Source organism: Gossypium hirsutum, chromosome A12 (assembly GCF_007990345.1).
Source record: "Gossypium hirsutum isolate 1008001.06 chromosome A12, Gossypium_hirsutum_v2.1, whole genome shotgun sequence".
Classification (NCBI taxonomy): domain Eukaryota; kingdom Viridiplantae; phylum Streptophyta; class Magnoliopsida; order Malvales; family Malvaceae; genus Gossypium; species Gossypium hirsutum.
This window is the reverse complement of record NC_053435.1, coordinates 26,964,926-26,985,599: the sequence shown is the minus strand read 5'-3', so window position 1 is coordinate 26,985,599 and position 20,674 is coordinate 26,964,926. Positions and strand designations below refer to the sequence as shown.

The following is a 20,674-nucleotide window of genomic DNA, read 5'->3' as shown; positions in this document are numbered from 1 at the left end:
CAATATCAATAATCATCTACCTAAAAAAATACTATTACAACATCATTCTATTCAATTAAACACAAAAATATTATTATAGTTCTATTCTATTCAACCAAATAGTTAAATTACTGATTGCAACTCTATTCTATTATAACTCTATTACGTTACAGTCAACTAATTGTATCCTGTGTCTTTTTGCAATAATTGACTCAATGGTTATCATATTGGTTATCATATGTGAGCGAAATCTTTGATAAGTCATCTATAAGCACACGACCGAGAAAGTTTGGATTACTCCGGGGGTAGTAACGTTGATGAAATTAAAGTAATTTGCTAAACCAGTCTGTCCCCACATATCCTCATCTTAGAGCTCCCGCCTAGTCAACCATTATAAAATAGTGCTACTTGGCTGTTTGATCACGCTTGCAGTATATAAATACCTGTATTTTCGCCGTGGAAATGGACTGAGATTTCCTCTGCTGAAACCCGAAGGAACAAAAATGTATTCCGATCCCAAACCTAGTTTTAGTTTTCTTATCCTCCTCTTCCTTCGTTTACAACCTCTCATCTTCTCACTATCTACCGATGCCTTACCTCCGCCTACTGTCTGCATCGTCGGCAGCGGCATCGGCGGTTCCTCCGTCGCCCACTTCCTACGCCACTACTTCCATCCCTCCCCTTCCCAACCCAGACCTCCCAACATCAAGATCTTCGAGCGTAGCTACGTCGTCGGTGGTCGCATGGCCACTGTCTCCATTGGCGGTGAAACTTTTGAGGCTGGTGCTTCAATTCTTCACCCCAAGAACTACCACGCTCTTAACTACTCGAATCTTCTTGGTTTGAAGGTCAAACCGCCGCCTGCCTCGGAGGATGATGATTCGATGTCACTTGGGATCTGGGATGGGAAGAAATTTGTTTTCAAAACCCTTCAAGTGGATTCCAAGTTTCCATTGGTGCAGAAGATTGTTTCCTATGTTAATTCTTTTCGCATCTTTTTCCGCTATGGCTTCTCTCTTCTAAAGATGGGCAGCTTCGTTGAGGTTTTTGTTCTTTTTATTGCCTTTTTCTTTTTACCTAAAAAGGTGCATTTTTATTTTTTAATTTTTTTATTTTTCAAGTGTAAAGATCAAATTTCTCATCTTTCGACATTATTATTTGATAGCTGAATCTTTAATTGTACTTTTATACTACGAAACAATTCTGGTTTTGCATCATATTAGCATTCTCTTTTGAGAAAACAGAGAGTAAATAGTAATACCTGCAATGAAACCAGAAGCCTAACCTGATTATATTTTCTATAGAGTGATCTGAAATGTGATGATGTTGTGCACTACAGAGTACTGTGGATAGCTTCTTGAAGTACTATGAAAGCCCTGAAAGAAGACCCATCTTTGAAACAGTGGATGAGATGCTTAAATGGGCTGGTTTATATAATCTCACAACTCAAACTTTGCAAGATGAACTCATTGGCATCAAGTTGTCTCCCTTATTGATAGAAGAGCTTGTTACTGTAAGTATTACAAGCTACCTTTGCCTTTATTGTTTTAAGCTTAATGGAAGCACATGTAGATTTATATCAAACTGTTGTGCTATGTTGGTAATTCTAATGGTTGTGGTTTCTTTACCTAGTTATTTAGTGTTGCAGTTTTTGGTGCAATTTAGATTCAATGTAATAGAAATAAATAAAATCGTGCAACTTTAGTTTAGTAGAATCCTTGAGCACATATAGTATGAACCCTTGGCAGCTGCCTCACTTATTGGAATGGCTTAGTTTAGTATGTTAAAGTCATTGCTTTAAAATTTCTTTGCATGAAATTTGCCTAAAGATAGAAACAAGACATATGCAAACTGTTGTTTTTAGTTGGAGGGAGTTCATTATATTCATTCCCCTACAAAATTTAACTTATTCTGTAAATTAGAGTTCCTTTAGTTTGATCCATTACAAGGGAGGCCTTTTCCAGTGTCTTTGGAAAATGGACTTCTAATTCTAGTTAAGGTTCTACTTCTGGAGTGGCTAACAAGCCATTATTATGTTGCATTGTGAAGGTCATAACAAGAATCAATTATGGACAAAGTGTGTATATTAGTGGACTTGCTGGAGCAGTTTCATTGGCAGGATCTGGGGGAGGATTATGGGCCGTTGATGGAGGGAACTGGCAGATGGCTTCTGGACTAATTAATAGTTCTGATGTTTTTTTGCACCTTAATGAAGAAATAGAATCCATCTCTTATCTTGGAGAATATTATGAACTTAACTCCACAAAAGGAAACAGTTATTCATGTGAAGTTGCAGTGGTTGCTACACCCCTTGATGAAGTAAACATCCAATTTTCACCTGCTGTTTCAATTCGTGAGAGGAAATTGCAGCATACACATGCAACCTTTGTGAGAGGCCTCTTGAATCCAGTAAGTACTCTGGGAGTTGCTAATGGCTTTTCTAGTGAATCTCTTTACTAAATGTTTGATATCTAATTCTTTCAACCTGCTGTTTTCGTTTCTCTTGGCAAGGCCTATTTTGGTCTGCGCACTGTTGCTGAGGTTCCAGAACTGGTTGGCACATTAGAGGATCCTGACCTTCCATTCACATGCATTTCAGTTCTCAAGCAACATGATGAAAATGATATAATTTACAAAATATTTTCTCGAGAACCAATGTCAGATGCATTACTGGATAGCATTTTTAGGTAACATTTTTAATTAATTTTTAACTTTTTACCTATGCATAAGGGCTTGGAAAAAAAGTTCATATTGTCCTTTAAACTATTGTGCCTAGACTTCTTTTTGCAGCATAACTATTGGCTTGGGCTATTCTCTATTTTATGGCTTGCTCTTCCTGTTAGTGGTATTGCAGAAACTATAAAGGACTGCTTTTTAGATACTTTATGAAAATTTGGACCATAATTACACCACGGATATCGATATCATAGCCGTGCAGGTTTCTCTTGCATGAGGGAAACAATCCGTTATTTGACACTGTTGCCCCCAGTTCCTGTCTCCAAATTGGACTCATAAAAATTGAATGTTTTAGGAGTTATACTCTACCTTGTCTGATGACAAGACCTTGTTCTTTAACTTTAAAGATCGATTACAGGGCTTTACGTTATTAGTTGCTGATGACTTTTATTTGCTGCTGGTATTATTAGTGCAAGGCTGCAGACAAACAGAATAAACTGGGGAGCCTATCCGCATTATAAAGCTCCGGAACTGTTTGCACCATTCATTTTGGATGGTCAACATTTGTATTATGTAAACGCATTCGAGAATGCGGCCAGCACCATGGAGACGGGTGCGGTTGCAGCTGAGAATGTAGCAAGGCTCATATTGTCAAGATATTTTGGTGAAGCATCCCTGCAGTCATCAAACTTGCAGAGCTTTAGTCCCGATGCAGACGTATCACACTTCGACCTGTAACTTACGGCGAATGTAATATTGGTGTGTAAATTTGGTGTCTCAATAATGTGAAATCGTAGAATATACAAACGACAAACCAGTGCTTCCAACGCTTTGGTATTTGGAGGTAATTGTGCGTGATGAAATATGACTTGTCATTTTTCCTTCCGATATATATTGTAAAATCTGGACCGGCTCATATGTTCTAGTATATATACATTTAATTGGGAACTATTTGAATCAATTAATAGTCAGTTGAATCGCAAAAACTGGTAAAAGACATAAAATAAAATAAAACTGAATTTTGGCTTATTTTTAAAAATTTTATGAAAAATTATTTTATTTTATGAGACTTGATCATCAAACAAATTCGAGTAAAAAGCATAGTTTTCTTAAATGTTCCGTATCTTCAGCTTGATTTAGAATTAAGATTACTTGTTTAAAATTTAAATTACTCTTTAAATACAATCCAAATTTCATCGAGATGACATCCCATCCTGTTTCTAAGGCGACGTATTTTTAATTATGCAATACTCAATGTGATAAATGTATTTATTAAAAAATAAGACATTGGATGAAAAGGTAAAATTAAAGGTTAAAAATTCATGGTATTTTTATTCAACCCTAGGTAAGTGTATTGATTTTTAAAATGTTAGGTTTTTAAATATTAAGAGAGGGTTACTTGATATTTTAAGAATTTTTACAAACTTTTTTAAAACGAAAAGGTAATAGAGGACAAGTTTGTATAAATAATTTATAGTGGTTTGGTCCTAATTGTCTATTTCCCCCTACATAGCTTTCTACCACTAAGGATTTCCCAATTTACTATGAGAATTAATACATTTCAAGAGTAATGTATAACCTTTATAGTTTCTAATTTTTCAAAGACTAAGTTAGAACCTCTTCCCCTTAGTTTTTTGTGGTTAAACTAAAACTTCAAGATTTTCAAGATTAATCTAGAACCACACTAGTTTTTTATGGCTCAATTCAAAACCCTCCCAATATACAATTGGAAAAATAAAGAATTAAACAAATAAACCTCTAGAAAGGTAGGTGTTTTCAAGTTTGGCTCACTAAATAAATAAAAATGAAAATGATAAAAGATCTAACAATAAGCTTCTAATAGATATGTACAAGAGAAAATGAAAGAAATAAATATTTGAAGGTTTTTCTTTTGATCTTTAAGCTTGAATGTTCATATCCTATATCTTGATATTCTTTGACTTATATTTATATCAAGTAATGAGTTTGCGGATGTAATGCCCCCAAAATTTAACCTTAGTTCGTCAAATTTTATCTTAATTAAGAATTTGTTTCAGTGGTTATATACTCTTTGGTCTTGTGTCGAGTCTCTGCAAAAGTTAAGAGAAAATATTTTATGCTATTTTTATAAAAACTAGTCTATTTTAAGATAATTAAATTTCCTTTCACATTTTTTTCTTCCTTTCTTCTTCCTTTTCATAGTTTTTTTTTTCTTTTTTGGTATTTTACTTTTCTTCCTATATTGATCTTGTTGCTGATTTGACAAGGAAATTTGTTGTTTTTGTGAGATTGAAGGGTTAATAGCGTAAGTTCTTATGTGAATTTTTGATAATGTTCGTTTTTGCTCGTTATTTGTCAAAACTAAGTTTTTCTATTATTTCGTTCAATTTCTTTGTTTAAGTGTTCAATTGGTTCTCTTTCTTAGGCAAAAGGCTGCAAATCAAGATCCTGCAGTGTTTAAGTCTTGTGTTGTTGTTTTCGTGTAAGGGTAAGCATTAGTTTTCATTTCGAGTATTTGAGTTGAAGTGTTTCGACATAGTTTTGGTTTTGATTATTAGGTCAATGAAGGTGTTCGATTAATTTTCCTAATTGGTCAGTGTAATGATGTTTTTAGGTTTCGGGATCATTTTTATTGCTTTTATGTCAAACTCGTATCAAGTGTGTAACGAAAACTCAAGAATTTTGCGAATGACGAAAGCTGGAATCCATGGCTATCGATGCCACATGGCTGTGTGAGCCACACAACTGTGTACCAGGCCATGTGGTAGGCTGCTTAAGACATTAATTGGGTCACACGAGCGTGTGACACAGTTGTATGCTTAGACCGTGTTAGAGATTGTTTTGATTTTGAGTCACACGGACGAATGACACGGGTGTGTGTTTAGACTGTGTGACTCTTTGACTTGAGTTACACGGGCATGTGTCAGGTCGTGTGACAGTCTGTGTGAGGCATTGATATTAGCCACACTACTATGTGCCATGCCCTGTGAGCCACATGGGCCAACCATGTAGGCCGTGTGAACCCATACAGGCGTGTGGGCCAAAATTCTAAAATTTTTCCTAGGACTGTAAACATCGTTCGAGTCTAAAGTAGGCCTTCCATAGGGCCCGTATGATCTGAAATAAGGTATAAAACTTAATATCTGATGATATAATATTGTATAATATGTTATTTGTACATATATTTGATGTGATATCTGTTAAGTAGATGCGATATCTGTTAAATAGATATGTTCTGAATCTGTATCACTACATATATGACTCTAATATCTGTTAGCTCTGCATTTGCATTGGGATGAGTTGTTTAAAGGAGGAAGTGTATGCAATTTAATTATCTATCGATTTTGGTGGCTAAGCCACACACACACACACACACACACACACACACACACACACATATATACATATATATATCTGATTCTGGGAATTATCGCACTCTGATCTGGTAGCTAGTTTCAAATTATTCTGAAACGTGACATACAGTCACCATGCAGTGTGTAGGGATGAAAGTGTACTTGATACCCTATATGGTGTGTAGGAATAGACGAAGATTGTGTGTAGCGGATGGGGGTTAAGGCTCAACCTGATATGCTCTGCATCCCTACCTGTTTTTTTTTCTATTTCTGATCTTGAAAGTTGATAGAAACTATGTTTAATATTGTTTCACTTAATTGTTTATGTATGTTACACATTGAGTTGTAAACTCACTTGATCTGTATGTTTGGATGTCAGGTAACCCTCAAACTTAGTCAGGTGGACGTAGCTGGAGCTCGGTCACTTTCTGCTTGGTTATTTTACTAGTTTATCTAGACTTATATTGTTACAAATTCTTCATATTGTTGTTTTAGAGATTGGATTTACATGTTTTACTTATATTTATTTTAATAACTTTGAACTGTTTGGTTTCTAAGTAACTCTAAAACGACATTTTCAGAAAAGGTTATTGTAACTCTCTAGATTTTTCCATAATGTCTAGGTCGGGTTTAAAGTGTTACATTCAGTGGTATCAGAGCTAGGTTGTAAAACTGTTCAAGTATAGTAGACAAATATGAGTCTGTCAGATATCGATCCATAGGGATGGTAGTTCTTTGTCTATTAATGTCGATGCAATAGCTAAAAGAAATTGAATTAAATTGTGTGGGTAATTGTCAGAGCAATATCCTAAAAATAATGAAATAAAATATGGTAATGATAAACTGGGATCCCCAACTTGAATCTTTAGTAGTATACTAAGTACTCACAAGGTATAAAGATAGGTGATTGTCGACGTAATAAAAATTAATGTATATCTTACCAAACATCACTCTTTTATTTAATCTAGGACTTAACCATGCACGTTAACCTCACCTTCCAATGATGGCAATATGGCACTATTAAAAACAAGTGGACTAAATTCTTTTAGTCCTTACTCAACTTTCGCTAATGCTTATTAGCTCGGACTGTCACTACACGTTCCAGTGTTAATGATTGCAATAACACTTTTGTGTTTAGAACATTCAAACCCCAAGATTAAAGAAAAAAAACAAGATTCAATAAGATAACATTTAACAAAGCATTCATTGTACTTCTATACAGTAGAAAACATAGAGTAATCACCAGCGTTTTCAATGAAATAAGAAAGAATCAAATAGAGAATACTATTTCTAGGCTACTCGACTGGATCTCTCCATTTCCCCTTGTTCTGCACTTAGATTTCCTCTTCAGGAGTGGATCGGCATCAGTCTTCACGTTGGCTCACCTGTAACACCCTTGACTCGTATCCATCATCATAACAGGGTTACGGAGCATTATCGGAGTTTACAAAGCAATTACAAATAATTATGTCATTTATTATTTATTATTTATATCTGAAACTAATCATATCGTCCCTTGAATGTGTAACACCCCTTACCCGTATCCGATGTCGGGACAGGGTATGAGGCATTATCGGACTTAAACATAACCAATCATACAAAACCAGGCCATAAAATTTCATCAACTTAAAACCATTCATGCAGATGCATATCGTCCCTATTACGAGCTTACGAGGCCCAAAACATACATTGGGGGTGGTTCGGGACTAAACCGAAAAGTTTTAGAACTTTTACTACAATTAGAAAATTTTCATACTTTGAAGAGTCACACGCCCGTGTGGGTAGGCCGTGTGGTCATACACACGCCTGTGTGGCTTGGGACATGCCCATGTCCTCAGCTTGTGTAACTCTCTGTTTATGACGTCATGCACAATTTGAGGTCACACGGCCAAGTCACACGCCCGTGTCACGGGGCCGTGTCCTTCACATGGCTGAGATACACGGCCGTGTCTTTGCCCGTGTGGCCAAGAAAATGGCTATTTACCAAGACATTTTCCACCCCCATTTGCACACTCACATACATAATTTCAATGGCACTTAACATGGCACAATTAAGCTACCAACACAACCATAATCAAGGCTTAAACATATCAAAACAATTATTTACTGTTCATAACGAAACTGTCCACTTAGGTCATAGTCAATAAATTATTATATCTTGAGATACAAAACTCTAAATTAAGATCTGCTTGATTTTTCCAAAACTAGACTCAAATATCTCCCTGCCATAAAATTTCCAGAATTTATGGTTTAGCCAATAAGTATGGTTAGTTCTTCAAATTCATCCCTGTTTTGCTATTTGACATTTTTGATCTTTCTTCACTAAAAATTAATTATCTTTTAGTACGGGATTTGGATGATGTTCCTGTTTATTTCTATTAAAAATAGACTCATTAAAAATTTAAAAATATAAATTTTAACCCCAAAATATTTTTATACAATTTTTAATGATTTTCCAAATTCAGAATAGGGGAACCCGAAATCATTCTAACCTTGTCTCATAAAAATTCAAATATCTTATAAAATGAAATTGTTTTGATTACATCGTTTCTTCTATGTAAAACTAGACTCAATAGGCTTTAATTTCATATTTAATTCAATTCTAATTTGATTTTCACAATTTTTGTTGATTTTTCAAAGTTATACTACTATTGCTGCTATCCAAAACTGTTTTAATGCTAATTTTACTCCTTCATGATTCCCTTGTACTAAATTTCATTAACATACCATTATAAACCACACCACACAATGACATTGGCATAGGCATATGAGTAATTAATATACTTGCAACCCATTAGCCAATATAAGCCAATTTATATGGCTACATACCTAGTCAAATCCTTATTCATTACAAGCCAATACATTTGGCCATATCATAACACATACACAAAATGACTAAGTCCCTATACGTGCCATAGACTTAACATACTTACATTCACTTATACCCCAAATGATAGCTTGCTAGTGTGATAAAATCTCCGATGATCTCTAACCCGAGCTAGTTGAATAAACCTATAAGAGGTGGGAAAGGAAGGGGGTAAGCTTCATAGTTTAGTATGTTCACATGCAAATATAATGCAATTTAAACAAGCATTAATCATACATTTAACTTAATGAACATAAACTTGCACTTTATTATCAAATCACTTAAACTTATTCTTTATATATATATTATTACCACAAGTTCGTCATATCTCATGTCATTCTCATGAGTTCGATGTACATACTTGTGCCACTTGCACATAATAACTTACTTTCTCGTCTTTGATGTATTCATCAAGATTACCATTGAACTTCTATTCGAACTACTTGTTGAACACTTGAAATACTATCGGATACAATGGAATCTTGCACCTAAGTGCCTCATATGTAGCCAATGCTACCTCATATCACATATCACTTGTTGCTCATTTTGGAGCTACTTACGAGTCTGCTCACATAGGCTATTGGGTATCTACAACATATGCTGGACTACCCAGCCACCGGTAGAATATACGAGACCAGTACTGGGATGCCAAAACATGTGCCACATACATCATGAACTCAGACCACAACTCAATGAGTTTAGATGTCACATATATCAAGAACTCAGACCACAACTCAATGAGTTCAGATCACATGGTTTCTAGTGACATGTCACTTTTATCCTAAAATATTCCTAAGGTTCAAACGGGATTCTTCGATACCATATTTCTATCGAACTTGCTCGTAATGTCAATTTCAATGCTCATAGCACCAATCACATATTCATAAGATAATCAAAGTATAATTCATGAAACACATGATACAACAACATATCAAATATGTAAGTACTTATCATACATGCAATATTAAAGCATTTAAAGTATGGTACATGTTGCATTATTTGCAAATGAACTTACCTCGACACCAAGATTGCAAAAAGGGACCTAACATCAATTTCTCGTTTTTCTCCTGTTCTAGGTCCGAACCTCGTTTTCTTTGATCTATAATATCATATTTAGTCTATTTATTAGTCACATTAGTCAATGTGATTTAAAAATTATACTATGGAAAAATTACATTTTTGCCCCTAAACTTTGTCATATTTACACTTTTTCCCCTAGGCTCGTAAAATGATTTTCATTCTATTTATTTAACATGCAAGCCTAGTCGAATCATTTTCATAACTATAAGAGCCCACAATTTCCACTAGAACTCACTTTTACTACATATTTTATAACTTTTACAATTTAGTCCTTTTAAGCATTTTCACCGAAATCACTTAGCAAAAGTTGTTTCTCCAACCATAAACATGCATAATCTACCATTAAACATCAAAATGAAAAAATTTATAACATGCTTCAAACCCTAAACCTTCATCATAACTCAAATAAATGGTAGAAATAGGTAGATCTTGTTACAAGGATTTTAAAAACGTAAAAATCCTTAAAAACGGGGCAAGAACGGACTTACTATAGAGCTTGGAAAGCTTGAATAAAACCCTAGCCATGGTGGTCTTCAAAATTTCAGCCAAGGGGTTGAAGATGACAAAATTTTGGCTTTTATTTTGTTTATTTAATCATTTATTTCTAAATGACCAAAATGCCCCTAACTTAAAAATATTTTATTTCACCTATTTCATGTCCATTTTTGTCCAAAAAATTAACCAATGGTCTAATTATCATTTAAGTACCTCCAATTTAAAATTTCATAACAATTGGACACCTCTAACATGTAGAACTCAACTTTTACAATTTTTACAATTTAGTCCTTTTAACTAAATTGAGTGCCCAAACGTCAAAATTTTCGAACGTAATTTTCATGAAATCATTCTGTGAAATTGTAGAACATAAATATATAATAAAAATAAATTTTTTCTCGTTGGAGTTGTGGCCCCGAAACCACTATTCTGACTAGGCCTAAAATCGAACTGTTACAGAATAGACCCTCGAGGCCCAATTTAAACATTTGAATCAAGTCAAAACTAATTCGGGAGCTCAATTTTTTTTTTTGCAAAATTTCAAAACTTTTCTTATATACAGGGGTCACATGCCCGTGTGAGTAGGCTGTGTGGCTCACATGGCTAAGTGATATGCCCATGTCTCAGGCCGTGTGGGTATTCGATGTGAGGAGCACGACTGTGTCCCAGCCCGTGTCCTTACCTGTGTAACTCTCTGACTTGTGCCACACGGCTTGCCATAATCCTGTGTGCCAAGCCGTGTGGTCAATTTAATTTCTACAAATTAGGTGCAGGTTTCACACGACCAAGAAACACGCCTATGTTCTAGGCCATGTAACACACACGGTTGACACACACACCCGTGTCTCTACCCATGTGCCCAATTCTGAGAATTCTTTTTCTCAATTTTAAGATGCAAGGGACACACGACCAAACCACATGCCCATGTGCCAAGCTGTGTGTCACACACGGTCAAGGCATATGCCCGTGTGTCTACCTGTGTGGGAAAAATAAAACCATTTGTTAACTTTATTTCTCACCAAAAATTTAACTTTCAACCTACAACAACATCTGTATATATTTGCCAACCATTTCAAGTCATATAAATCAAGCAAACATCATTAACATGTATGAAATAGTATCACATATTCATATGATCAAACTTACCTTCTTGTGATGATTTATATTTTACCCTAATACAATTAAACCAAACCACATACATATAAGCTAAACATGATATATGAACTTATAATAACATACCAAAACAATCCATTTTTTGCCATTCCAATGGCTAAGTTACAAAACTATTTACATGCCAACATAGGCCAAGTTAACCTATACATGCCATTATACCAAAATAAGTTTACTATTTTTACCAAAATAAGCTGGTAGATAGTGTGATAATACTCCGACCAATCTCCAACCTTTGCGAGTTTCTGAGCACTATAAAATAGAGAGAATAAAACCTAGTAAGCATTTATTGCTTAGTAAGTTTGTATAATGGGAAGTAAACTTACCAATCATATTCATTTAAATAAGTATAACAAGATCATGCTTTCCAACAAATTAGCAAATGTGCCTAATCACATACACTCAAATAAGCAAGTCAGTCACATAATTCACATGTACATCAAGTAAGCATGGATGAGCTCATCATGTTACAAACTTTCAATTATTTTAGAAACATTCGAGATATATCTCTTTTAATCTTATAATTTCTCATGTCAGAAGTTTTTTCCGTTGAATTATTGAAATATCGATGGATACTCAGGTAGTACACATAAGGTGTACAGAATAGTAAACTGTCAATTCATAATTAGGGGTACCCTTTAGGGCACTTAATCATGAAGCACACTCTCGAGCCACATATCAGGATACTCAATTGAGCCATGTAACATGACGCTTATATGGGCTAAACAGGAAACTCATAAGAGTTTTATTCAGGGAGCTCATAGAGCTTAGTAGATAACTTCAAAGAGTTAATATCAGGGAGCACTAGATAAGGTAACAGGGAGTTCAAGCGAGCCATATCAGGAAGCTCATAAGAGCCTATATCAAGATGCTCACGTAGAGCTGCGTTTGTGTCCGCATTATATGCTAGATCACAACCGGTTGAATCATGTAACAGGACGCTTACACAGAGTTGCGGTAGTGTGCAACGCATGCATAATCACTACCAATCAGGATGCTCGCAAGAACTATTTAACAGAATGCTTGAGAGGGCTTTAACAGGATTACTCATCCGAGCTATATTCTGTCCGCAACATATGCAGGACCATATTCAATATGGGAAATCATATTTATCCATCGAAATTCATAATTCAAATAGAACTTAACATTTTCTAAACTTGATTGAATATGCGATTATTTCATTTATTTATAACATTTATATAATCCATAAAATCACATACCAGATTCAATTCAAGTATGAAAATGAACAAAATTTAGTTCCACGAACTTACCTTGACACTTGTTTGTGTATGAAAATCTACTAATCCAAAACTTTTTCTTTTCCTCGATCTAGCTTCGAATTTGAGTTATCCGGATCTATATAAATGAATTTAATGATCAATATATCACATTTCATATTCAATTTAATTCAATTTACACTCTAGGAAAAATTACCATTTTGTCCCTAAATTTTTCATAAATTTCAATTTCGTCCTTAGGCTCGAAAAATGAAATTCATGCAATTTAATCCTTACTCCAAGCCTAACCAAAATTTTCATATAACATTTGCAGCACTTGTATTTCATAAAATTCAAAATTTTTCCATGGGTTTAACCACTTTTTAATTTAGTCCCTAAATCATGATTTCATAAAAATTCTCTTTGTAAAAGTTTTTTTTATTTATCAACAACCTTTCATTTTCTACCATAAATTTTAAATTTTCAGCATATTTATCCATGACAAAACTTTGTTACTTTGATAACTTCTCAAATTAATGTAATATCCCGGCTTAGACCCTAGTCAGAATAGTGGTTTTGGGACCACAAATCCGAGTCAAAAAATATTTTAATATTATTTTTCGTACTTATAATATGTGAATTTATATCTGTGAAAATTTCATGTGAATTTTGATTGTTTGTCTGCTTAATTCGATAAAAGGACCGTATCGTAGAAAATGCAAAAGATGTGTTCTATTTACTAAAGTGCCGATGTGAGGTCCTTATTATGTTATTAGACCTTTAAGATATTAAATGACATTGTTGGACATCCATTATAAGTGTAAATGTTTATTATAATAAGGTTAAATTGGTAAAGTGGCTATTATAATGTTTATAATAAAACATAATCAAATTCAAGCTTTATTTTCACTCATCCTTGCCAAAAATACAAAGAAAAAGAAAGGAAAATAAGCTTGCTAGGGTTCGGTACTTTGATTACTTGATTAACTATGGTTTTGACTCAGTTTTTGAGTTGCTTAGTAATCTTTCAAGCCCAAGCCTCAATTTCTGAATTTGATTATGATTTTTAGATGTGCCATTGTTGATAATGTGAGTTTTATGAAGTTTGATGATAAAGAATGAAAGGTATGTGTTAGATTACTGATAAACCGTGAATTATACATATTTTTACCCCATGTTTAATGCATTTATGGATAATTTCTCATTAGAGTTGGTGAATTCGATGCTTCTAATGCTTTAATTTCATGTTTTATACTTAGGAGAGCATAGGAGAGCAAAAGGAACGAGAAACGGGCCAAAAATGGAGAAAATGGGCCAAAGTACGAAATCAACACGGCCTGGACCTCCTCACATGGGCAGACCACACGGTCGTGTCAATCTGGCAGAATTGGAGCACGACTCACATAGGTATAGCACACGCCCGTGCCATTCTAATAGGCTCGAACACAGCCTAAAGTAATCGCACACGGGCGTGTCACACGGGTGCGTCCCTGTCGAGCCCAAGTGATGTCCAATTCGGAAAAGGCCACTTTTGAGGGCTTCTAGGTATTCCAAAGCCTATAAATACACCCTAGAAGAGGAGAAAAAGGGAGACGGATAAGAGGGGGTAAGAAATTACTCCAAGGAAGCTGATTGATCCATCTCAGAAGTCGGATTCATCATCAATACTGAAGATCTCTTCTCAATTTCCCTTCAGGAGTTTTGGGTTTTCTTTATATTTTGTATTCTTTATTCTTCTGAGATGTTTTCTTATTTAGTTATGAACTAAAACCCCTAAATACCTAAGGGGAATGAAACCTAAGACGAATCTTGTTATTATTTTCTAAATCGTCTGATAAATATTTAACTTGTTCTTAATTATGTGTTCTTAACTTTTGTGTTGGTATCCCAGGATACTGATTCAAGACATGCCCTTGTTCACAGGAGGAATAGACCCTGTCTAAGAGTACTTTAGTCATAATTAAGAGGAGCTGGTTACGTGCCTAGAAATAGGGTAACAAGATTTTGCCGAATTAGGGTGAAACCTAATAAGGGGATCCATAGATCGAGTTAATGTAACCCTAGAGTGTTAATTAGAGAAAAGTCTCGGTTATTCAATCTAGGGATTAGACATTATTAGTCTTGAATAGGTATAATAACATAACTTAGGGATCTTTACGGAACAAGTTGAATGAATAAATCGTCCGATTCAGAGACAGAATAACAAGTAAAGTCTAGGTGGATTTTTCCTTAGGTATTGTCTTCATTCAATCGATTTTACCAAAAGCAATTCCCCAATTCTTTTCTCTGTGAGTTCTTAGTTTAGATAATTAGTTAATTAAAATAAAACCTCTTTATTCTTAGGCTAGATAATAAAAAGACAATCATTATTAGTACTTTAAGTTCCTTTGGGTTCGACAATCCGGTTTTGCTAAAACTATACTACTGTTCGATAGGTACACTTGCCTACATCGCGATAATAGTTAGTTCAAGAATGAGTAATTATAAATATTTAAAACCTATCACGAAACCTCGCGATCAAGTTTTTGGCGCCATTGCCGGGGAGCTGAAATATTAGGAACACTCAATTTTTATTACTTTATCCATTTATTTTTCTTTCAATTTAATTTAATTTTATTATTATTTATTAACTTCCCTTTTCCTTCTCTTGGCAGGTTTTCATAGTTTATGACTAGAAGAAACCCATCGGGACCATTACTATTTGACGAAGAAATCGATCGCACAGTTCATAGAAACTAAAGAGAAATAAAGCGAAGCTTAAGATACACAGAGAACGAGCAAGAAGATGATACTCAACCCCCAATTGAAGAGATGGCTGAAAACCAAGCAATCAGCTACCTCCTGCAATTGCGGTTAATCAAAATCTTGCTCCACGCACTATGTATGACTATGCTAAACCTTCTTTAACAGGAACTGAGTGAAGTATAGTTAGACCTGCTATTGCTGCAAATAATTTCGAACTAAAACCTAACACAATTTAGATGAGGCAGCAGTTTGTTCAGTTTGATGGTTTGCAAGATGAGGATCCCAACACTCACTTGGCAAATTTTCTGGAATTTTGCGACATTTTCAAAATTAATGGCATTTCTGATGATGCCATTCGCCTTCAGTTATTCCCTTTTTCAATGAGAAACAAAGCTAAACAGTGGTTAAACTCATTACCATGAGGGTCTATCACTACTTTGGAACAAATGACTGAAAAATTTCTACTAAAATATTTTTTGCTGGCTAAAATGGCTAAGTTACGTAATGATATCTCTTCTTTTATGCAGATGGACTTAGAAACACTTTACGATGCATGGGAGAGATACTAGGATCTATTGCAAAGGTGCCTTCACCATGGGTTACCTCTATGGCTGCAAGTTCAAACGTTTTACAATGGTGTGAATCCCTCGACAAGACAGATGATTGACGCAGCTGCTGGAGGAACCATCAACAACAAAACACTTGAAGAGGCTTATGAATTCATTGAAGAAATGTCACTGAATAATTATTAGTGGCAAGTCATGAGGACTAAGCCAACAAAAACAGCCGGCGTTTATAACGTCGACTCAGTTACTATGCTGTCAAATCAGGTAGAACTTCTCAATAAAAAGATTAATGGTTTATTTGGTTTTACGTAGGTACATCCAGTAATGAGGTGTGACTCAAGTGGAGGAGGTGTGCATACAGAATATCAATCCTTCAATCCTACAACTGAAGAGGAACAAGTTAACTATATGGGTAACAATAACTTTAGATCTCAAAATAACCCATACAATAATACTTATAATACAGATTGGAGGAACCACCCAAATTTCTCCTGGGGTGGTCAAGGGAATCAAAAGCCACAAAATCCTCATGGTTTTCAACAGCCACCTTATCAACAAGAGAAGAAACCGAACCTTGAGGAGATGCTCTCAAAATTCATGTCGGTATTAGAAACCCGTTTCCAAAATACCGAGACAACACTTAAGAATCAACAAGCATCGATCCAAGGGCTCGAAACTCAGATAGGCTAGCTATCCAAAATAATCTCCGAACGACCACAAGGTAGCTTACCAAGTAATACTGAACCTAATCCAAGGGAACACCTCAACACATTTAGTAGTCAAGATAAGGAAGGATTCATTGCGCCTGAGCCAAAATTGATGCAAGCAACTGTGGTGAGCAAAGGTAAAAGTAAGGTAAGTCATAAAAAAATGGTGAATGAAGAATATAGACCTTGTGTCCCATACCCTAACGCGACAAGGAAAGACCGCTCAAAGAATCAATTCGATAAATTCCTCAAACTTTTGAAAAAATTACATATTAACTTACCGTTTATTGAAGCTTTGTTGCAGATGCTAAATGCAATGAAATTTTTAAAAGAGCTTTTAGTAAATAAGAGGAAGTTGGATGAAGCATCGCATGTAGAGCTAAACGCAATCTGATAAGCTATTTACAAATTAAGCTACCCCACAAATTGAAAGATCCAGGGAGTTTTACAATTCCTTGCTTAATTGGTAGTTTAGATATAAGTCATGCATTAGCTGATTTAGGGGCTAGTATTAACATCATGCCTTACAAAATGTTTAAACAACTAGGTCTTGGGAAACCTAAACAAACTAGGATGAGCATTCAATTGGCAGATAAAACTATAAGATTTCCTAGGGGTATTATTGAAGATGTACTAGTGAAAGTAGATAAGTTCATATTTCCCGTTGATTTTGTTGTTCTAGACATAGAGGAGGATAATAACACCCCTTTGATTTTAGGGAGGCCCTTTTTAGCAACTGCTAAAACAATTATTGATGTTGACACAGGTGAGCCTACACTTCGTGTGGGAGATGAAACGATCACTTTTTAAGCTCGTAATTCTGGCATCACATCAAACATTGAAGGTAATAGTCCACACCAATCTACTAAAACTAACAATATGACTTTGCAGAAATTGAGCTTCAAAGAAGTTCACAAGCCATGTTCCAGAAATGATAGAGGACACATTCATGAAGAACGAAGGCTACTGATAGAGGAGCTAGACGAATGGCGAGCACATAAATTGAGAACACATGATAAACTAAAGCTACGCCAAAACGAGCCCGATACCTCTCCAAGTCAACTTAAGGTTGGTGATAAAGTCTTACTAGATGTCGTAGATCCCCACATTGTCACTACCACACCGAATGAGGAAATCCCTCTTACAGTTCTCAGTATTTTTCCATTCGGTACAGTGGAGGTGAGTCATCCCAAGTTCAGCACTTTTAAGGTAAACAACACCCGATTAAAACCTTATTTTGATGAGTTGATAGTAGGAATGACGAGTATAAACTTCTCAAACCACCATGACCATTCACTGAAGAGGTAAGTCGAGCTTAGACTATAAATAAGCGCTTCTCGGGAGGTAACCCGAGCACTAACATTATTAATTTCTTTAAATTTTGGTATTTAACTCCTAACCTACTAGTAGAGATCATGAATACAGGTGTTTCTATAGAGACACGGCCAAGCACACGGGCGTGCTTAAGGCCGTCTGAAAATAGGGCAAAAGATTTCACCAACACGGGCTACGATAAAAAGCCACGGCCGTGCAACATAGCCGTGGTCGAGCCTGCCAAAACAACACGGGCGTGTGACCCGCCTGTGTGGAAGAGCCGTGGTTGAAACTAAGAAACTAGCACGGGCGTGCGACACGCCCGTGTCTAACACCTGTGGTTGAACCTGTTAAATTAACACGGGCGTGGGGATTGAACACACGGGCATGGGAGAAGCGAATGAAGCTAGGCACGTTCATGCGACATGGTCGTGTGAACCCACACGCTCGAGGAACACGGGTGTGTACTAAATGTCAGACGCACCCAAATTTGAAATTCGCGAATCACACGGGCTGAAATTGGGGGTTACGGGCGTGTGCCATGGCCGTGTGCCCCAAAATCTATAAATACACTGCACTATTCACTTTCTTCCCCATTCAAAAACCTTAACCCTAGCCGCTGCAACTCCACACGGCTCCTTGCCACACCCCTGCGCCACCTTCAACTTAATTTTTTACGCCCAATCTCTCCCCCTTAGTGTTTGTTTACTCTCTTCACTTCTATTTTACTTATTACTAATGCTTATTATTACAATAATTTCCATTTCTTTTGAACTATCTTCCATTTCTGTTCATTACTTTATCATTTAGTTTGCAGTTTTAGTTAGTTACTATACATTGCATGTTAAATCAAGTGATTAGGAAACTTCATACCCATGATTTTACCATGCTCATTCTCATGATATTCCCATGCCAATATCTCTCATGTAATTTGCATTGTTCAATTATTTCTCATACATTTCATGTTGTTAGGAAAGCTTCATTCTTTTACACATGCCATTACTACACACAATGGGAAAGTCACGAAATTATTATATTAGTTATGTTTGGTTGTGGCTGAAAGTCTGCTTTTTAGTTGGAAATTGTATTCCTTTTACTTCGACCGCTTATTAAGATGACTTGATGATTATAATTGCAGGTACTATGTCATCCTCAAGAGGAAAGAAAACCATTGTACCTGCTTCGAAGAAGAGGAAGGGAGCGTCCTCTTCCACGGGCCCAACTGCAAAAATCTGTCACCCTCTCCTATAATTTCCTCGAGGGCCCCAGGAAGAACTGTTCCAAATACTTCGGGCCGACCCTTAATTGCAGGCCGCTGCATCGACTGGCCTGCCGTAGAACAAGTCTAGATGGCTGACGTGATTCGGGCTCTCCTAACCACCGACCCTTGGGAGCTGTTCTTCAGGATTATCGAGCTGACATACCTCGAGCTCACGATGGAACTATGCTCAACATTCCATCTCCAGACCGTAATGACAAGGTATGATGATCCTGGTACGATCCAGTTTTGCCTATGTAGATTAATCCACCAGCTAAGCGTCCAAGAGTTCGGTGCTGCTCTAGGCCTATATACGGAGGAGTTTCGAGAGGAGAATGAACTACATGCTCTCAGTCGCCACAAACATTTCTCTCCCCCGAAGTGCTAGCACACTTTGGCCCCTAGCACAGCCTCGTACAATCCTAGTCGCTCCAAGGCATCAGTTCTCCCACCATCCCTAAGGTACTTACACACTATTTTAGCTCACACGATACAGGGAGGCGAGAGAGCACTGGCATTGTCAACACCCACGACGTCTACTTCTTATGGTGCATGTCGTAAGGGCACATCATCGACCTTGCCTATTTAATCGCCCTTGCGATCTAACACCAGATAGAGCGGCATCGGAGGGGGGTCATCTCCATTGGTCCCTACTTGACTAGGCTGGCACGGCACTTTGGGCTCCTTAACACCGCGGCCCAAGAATCATCCTTCACTCTCATCGGCCAGATGTCTCCACAAGGCATCTCGAGCATGCTTAGCATGAGGATGATTGAGAGGCACCGAGGAACCTACCTTCCCAAGTATCGTCTCGCCCAATCTATCGAGGAGGAGGCCTACGAGGACATTCCTGATGATGTCCCCCCACAGCACGAGGACCCACCGACTCAGCCACCACCACCCTCTCGTCCAGTTCATGCGGTGGCTTCATATGCTGACATCTCTGAACGCCTCACCCAATTCGAGCAACAGTGTTTTCAACGATTTGACAACATTAATGCTACTCTATAGCAGATTTTTCAGCACCTCCACATCTCATCGCCAGTCCCACCTCGTGAACCATCCAGCGATGAAGATGTTTAGAAATATTTATTTGTTATTTTATGTTTTTAATTTTTATTGAAACTACTTTTTATTTTTGTTAGATTTTAGAATTTTATTTTTAATTATTAATTTCGATTATTTCTTTTCGAGTACTTATTCTTCCTAATATCCCCTAAAAAGTTCCTAATTTTATCACAGTTATATAGAGCTCTTAAGCTCATCATC

The 20,674-nt window shown here is 36.3% G+C and overlaps 1 protein-coding gene and 1 non-coding gene across 2 annotated transcripts; one reads left to right on the top strand and one right to left on the bottom strand.

Annotated features, from left to right (window-relative positions):
* The first annotated feature begins 239 nt into the window (after positions 1 to 239).
* Positions 240 to 3,540, top strand: LOC107925476 (farnesylcysteine lyase). The gene is made up of 5 exons (XM_016856189.2): positions 240 to 1,022; positions 1,319 to 1,492; positions 2,029 to 2,388; positions 2,491 to 2,666; positions 3,126 to 3,540. Exons 1-5 carry the CDS (start codon positions 483 to 485, stop codon positions 3,391 to 3,393), a joined length of 1,518 nt encoding a protein of 505 aa, XP_016711678.1. The 5' UTR covers positions 240 to 482; the 3' UTR covers positions 3,394 to 3,540.
* Positions 3,541 to 16,054: 12,514 nt separating this feature from the next.
* LOC121211537 (small nucleolar RNA R71) lies at positions 16,055 to 16,161 on the bottom strand. Its single transcript, XR_005906761.1, has one exon. It is a non-coding gene; the product is annotated as a small nucleolar RNA R71 (small nucleolar RNA).
* Between the last annotated feature and the right edge of the window lie 4,513 nt (positions 16,162 to 20,674).

What these genes read in the sequence shown, in the direction of transcription:
- LOC107925476 (XM_016856189.2), top strand. Translation starts at nt 483, where the DNA reads ATGTATTCCGATCCCAAACCTAGTTTTAGTTTTCTTATCCTCCTCTTC. An exon ending in TGATAGAAGAGCTTGTTACT is followed by an intron (nt 1,493 to 2,028) that starts GTAAGTATTACA and finishes TGCATTGTGAAG; the next exon opens with GTCATAACAAGAATCAATTA. An exon ending in TGAGAGGCCTCTTGAATCCA is followed by an intron (nt 2,389 to 2,490) that starts GTAAGTACTCTG and finishes TCTCTTGGCAAG; the next exon opens with GCCTATTTTGGTCTGCGCAC.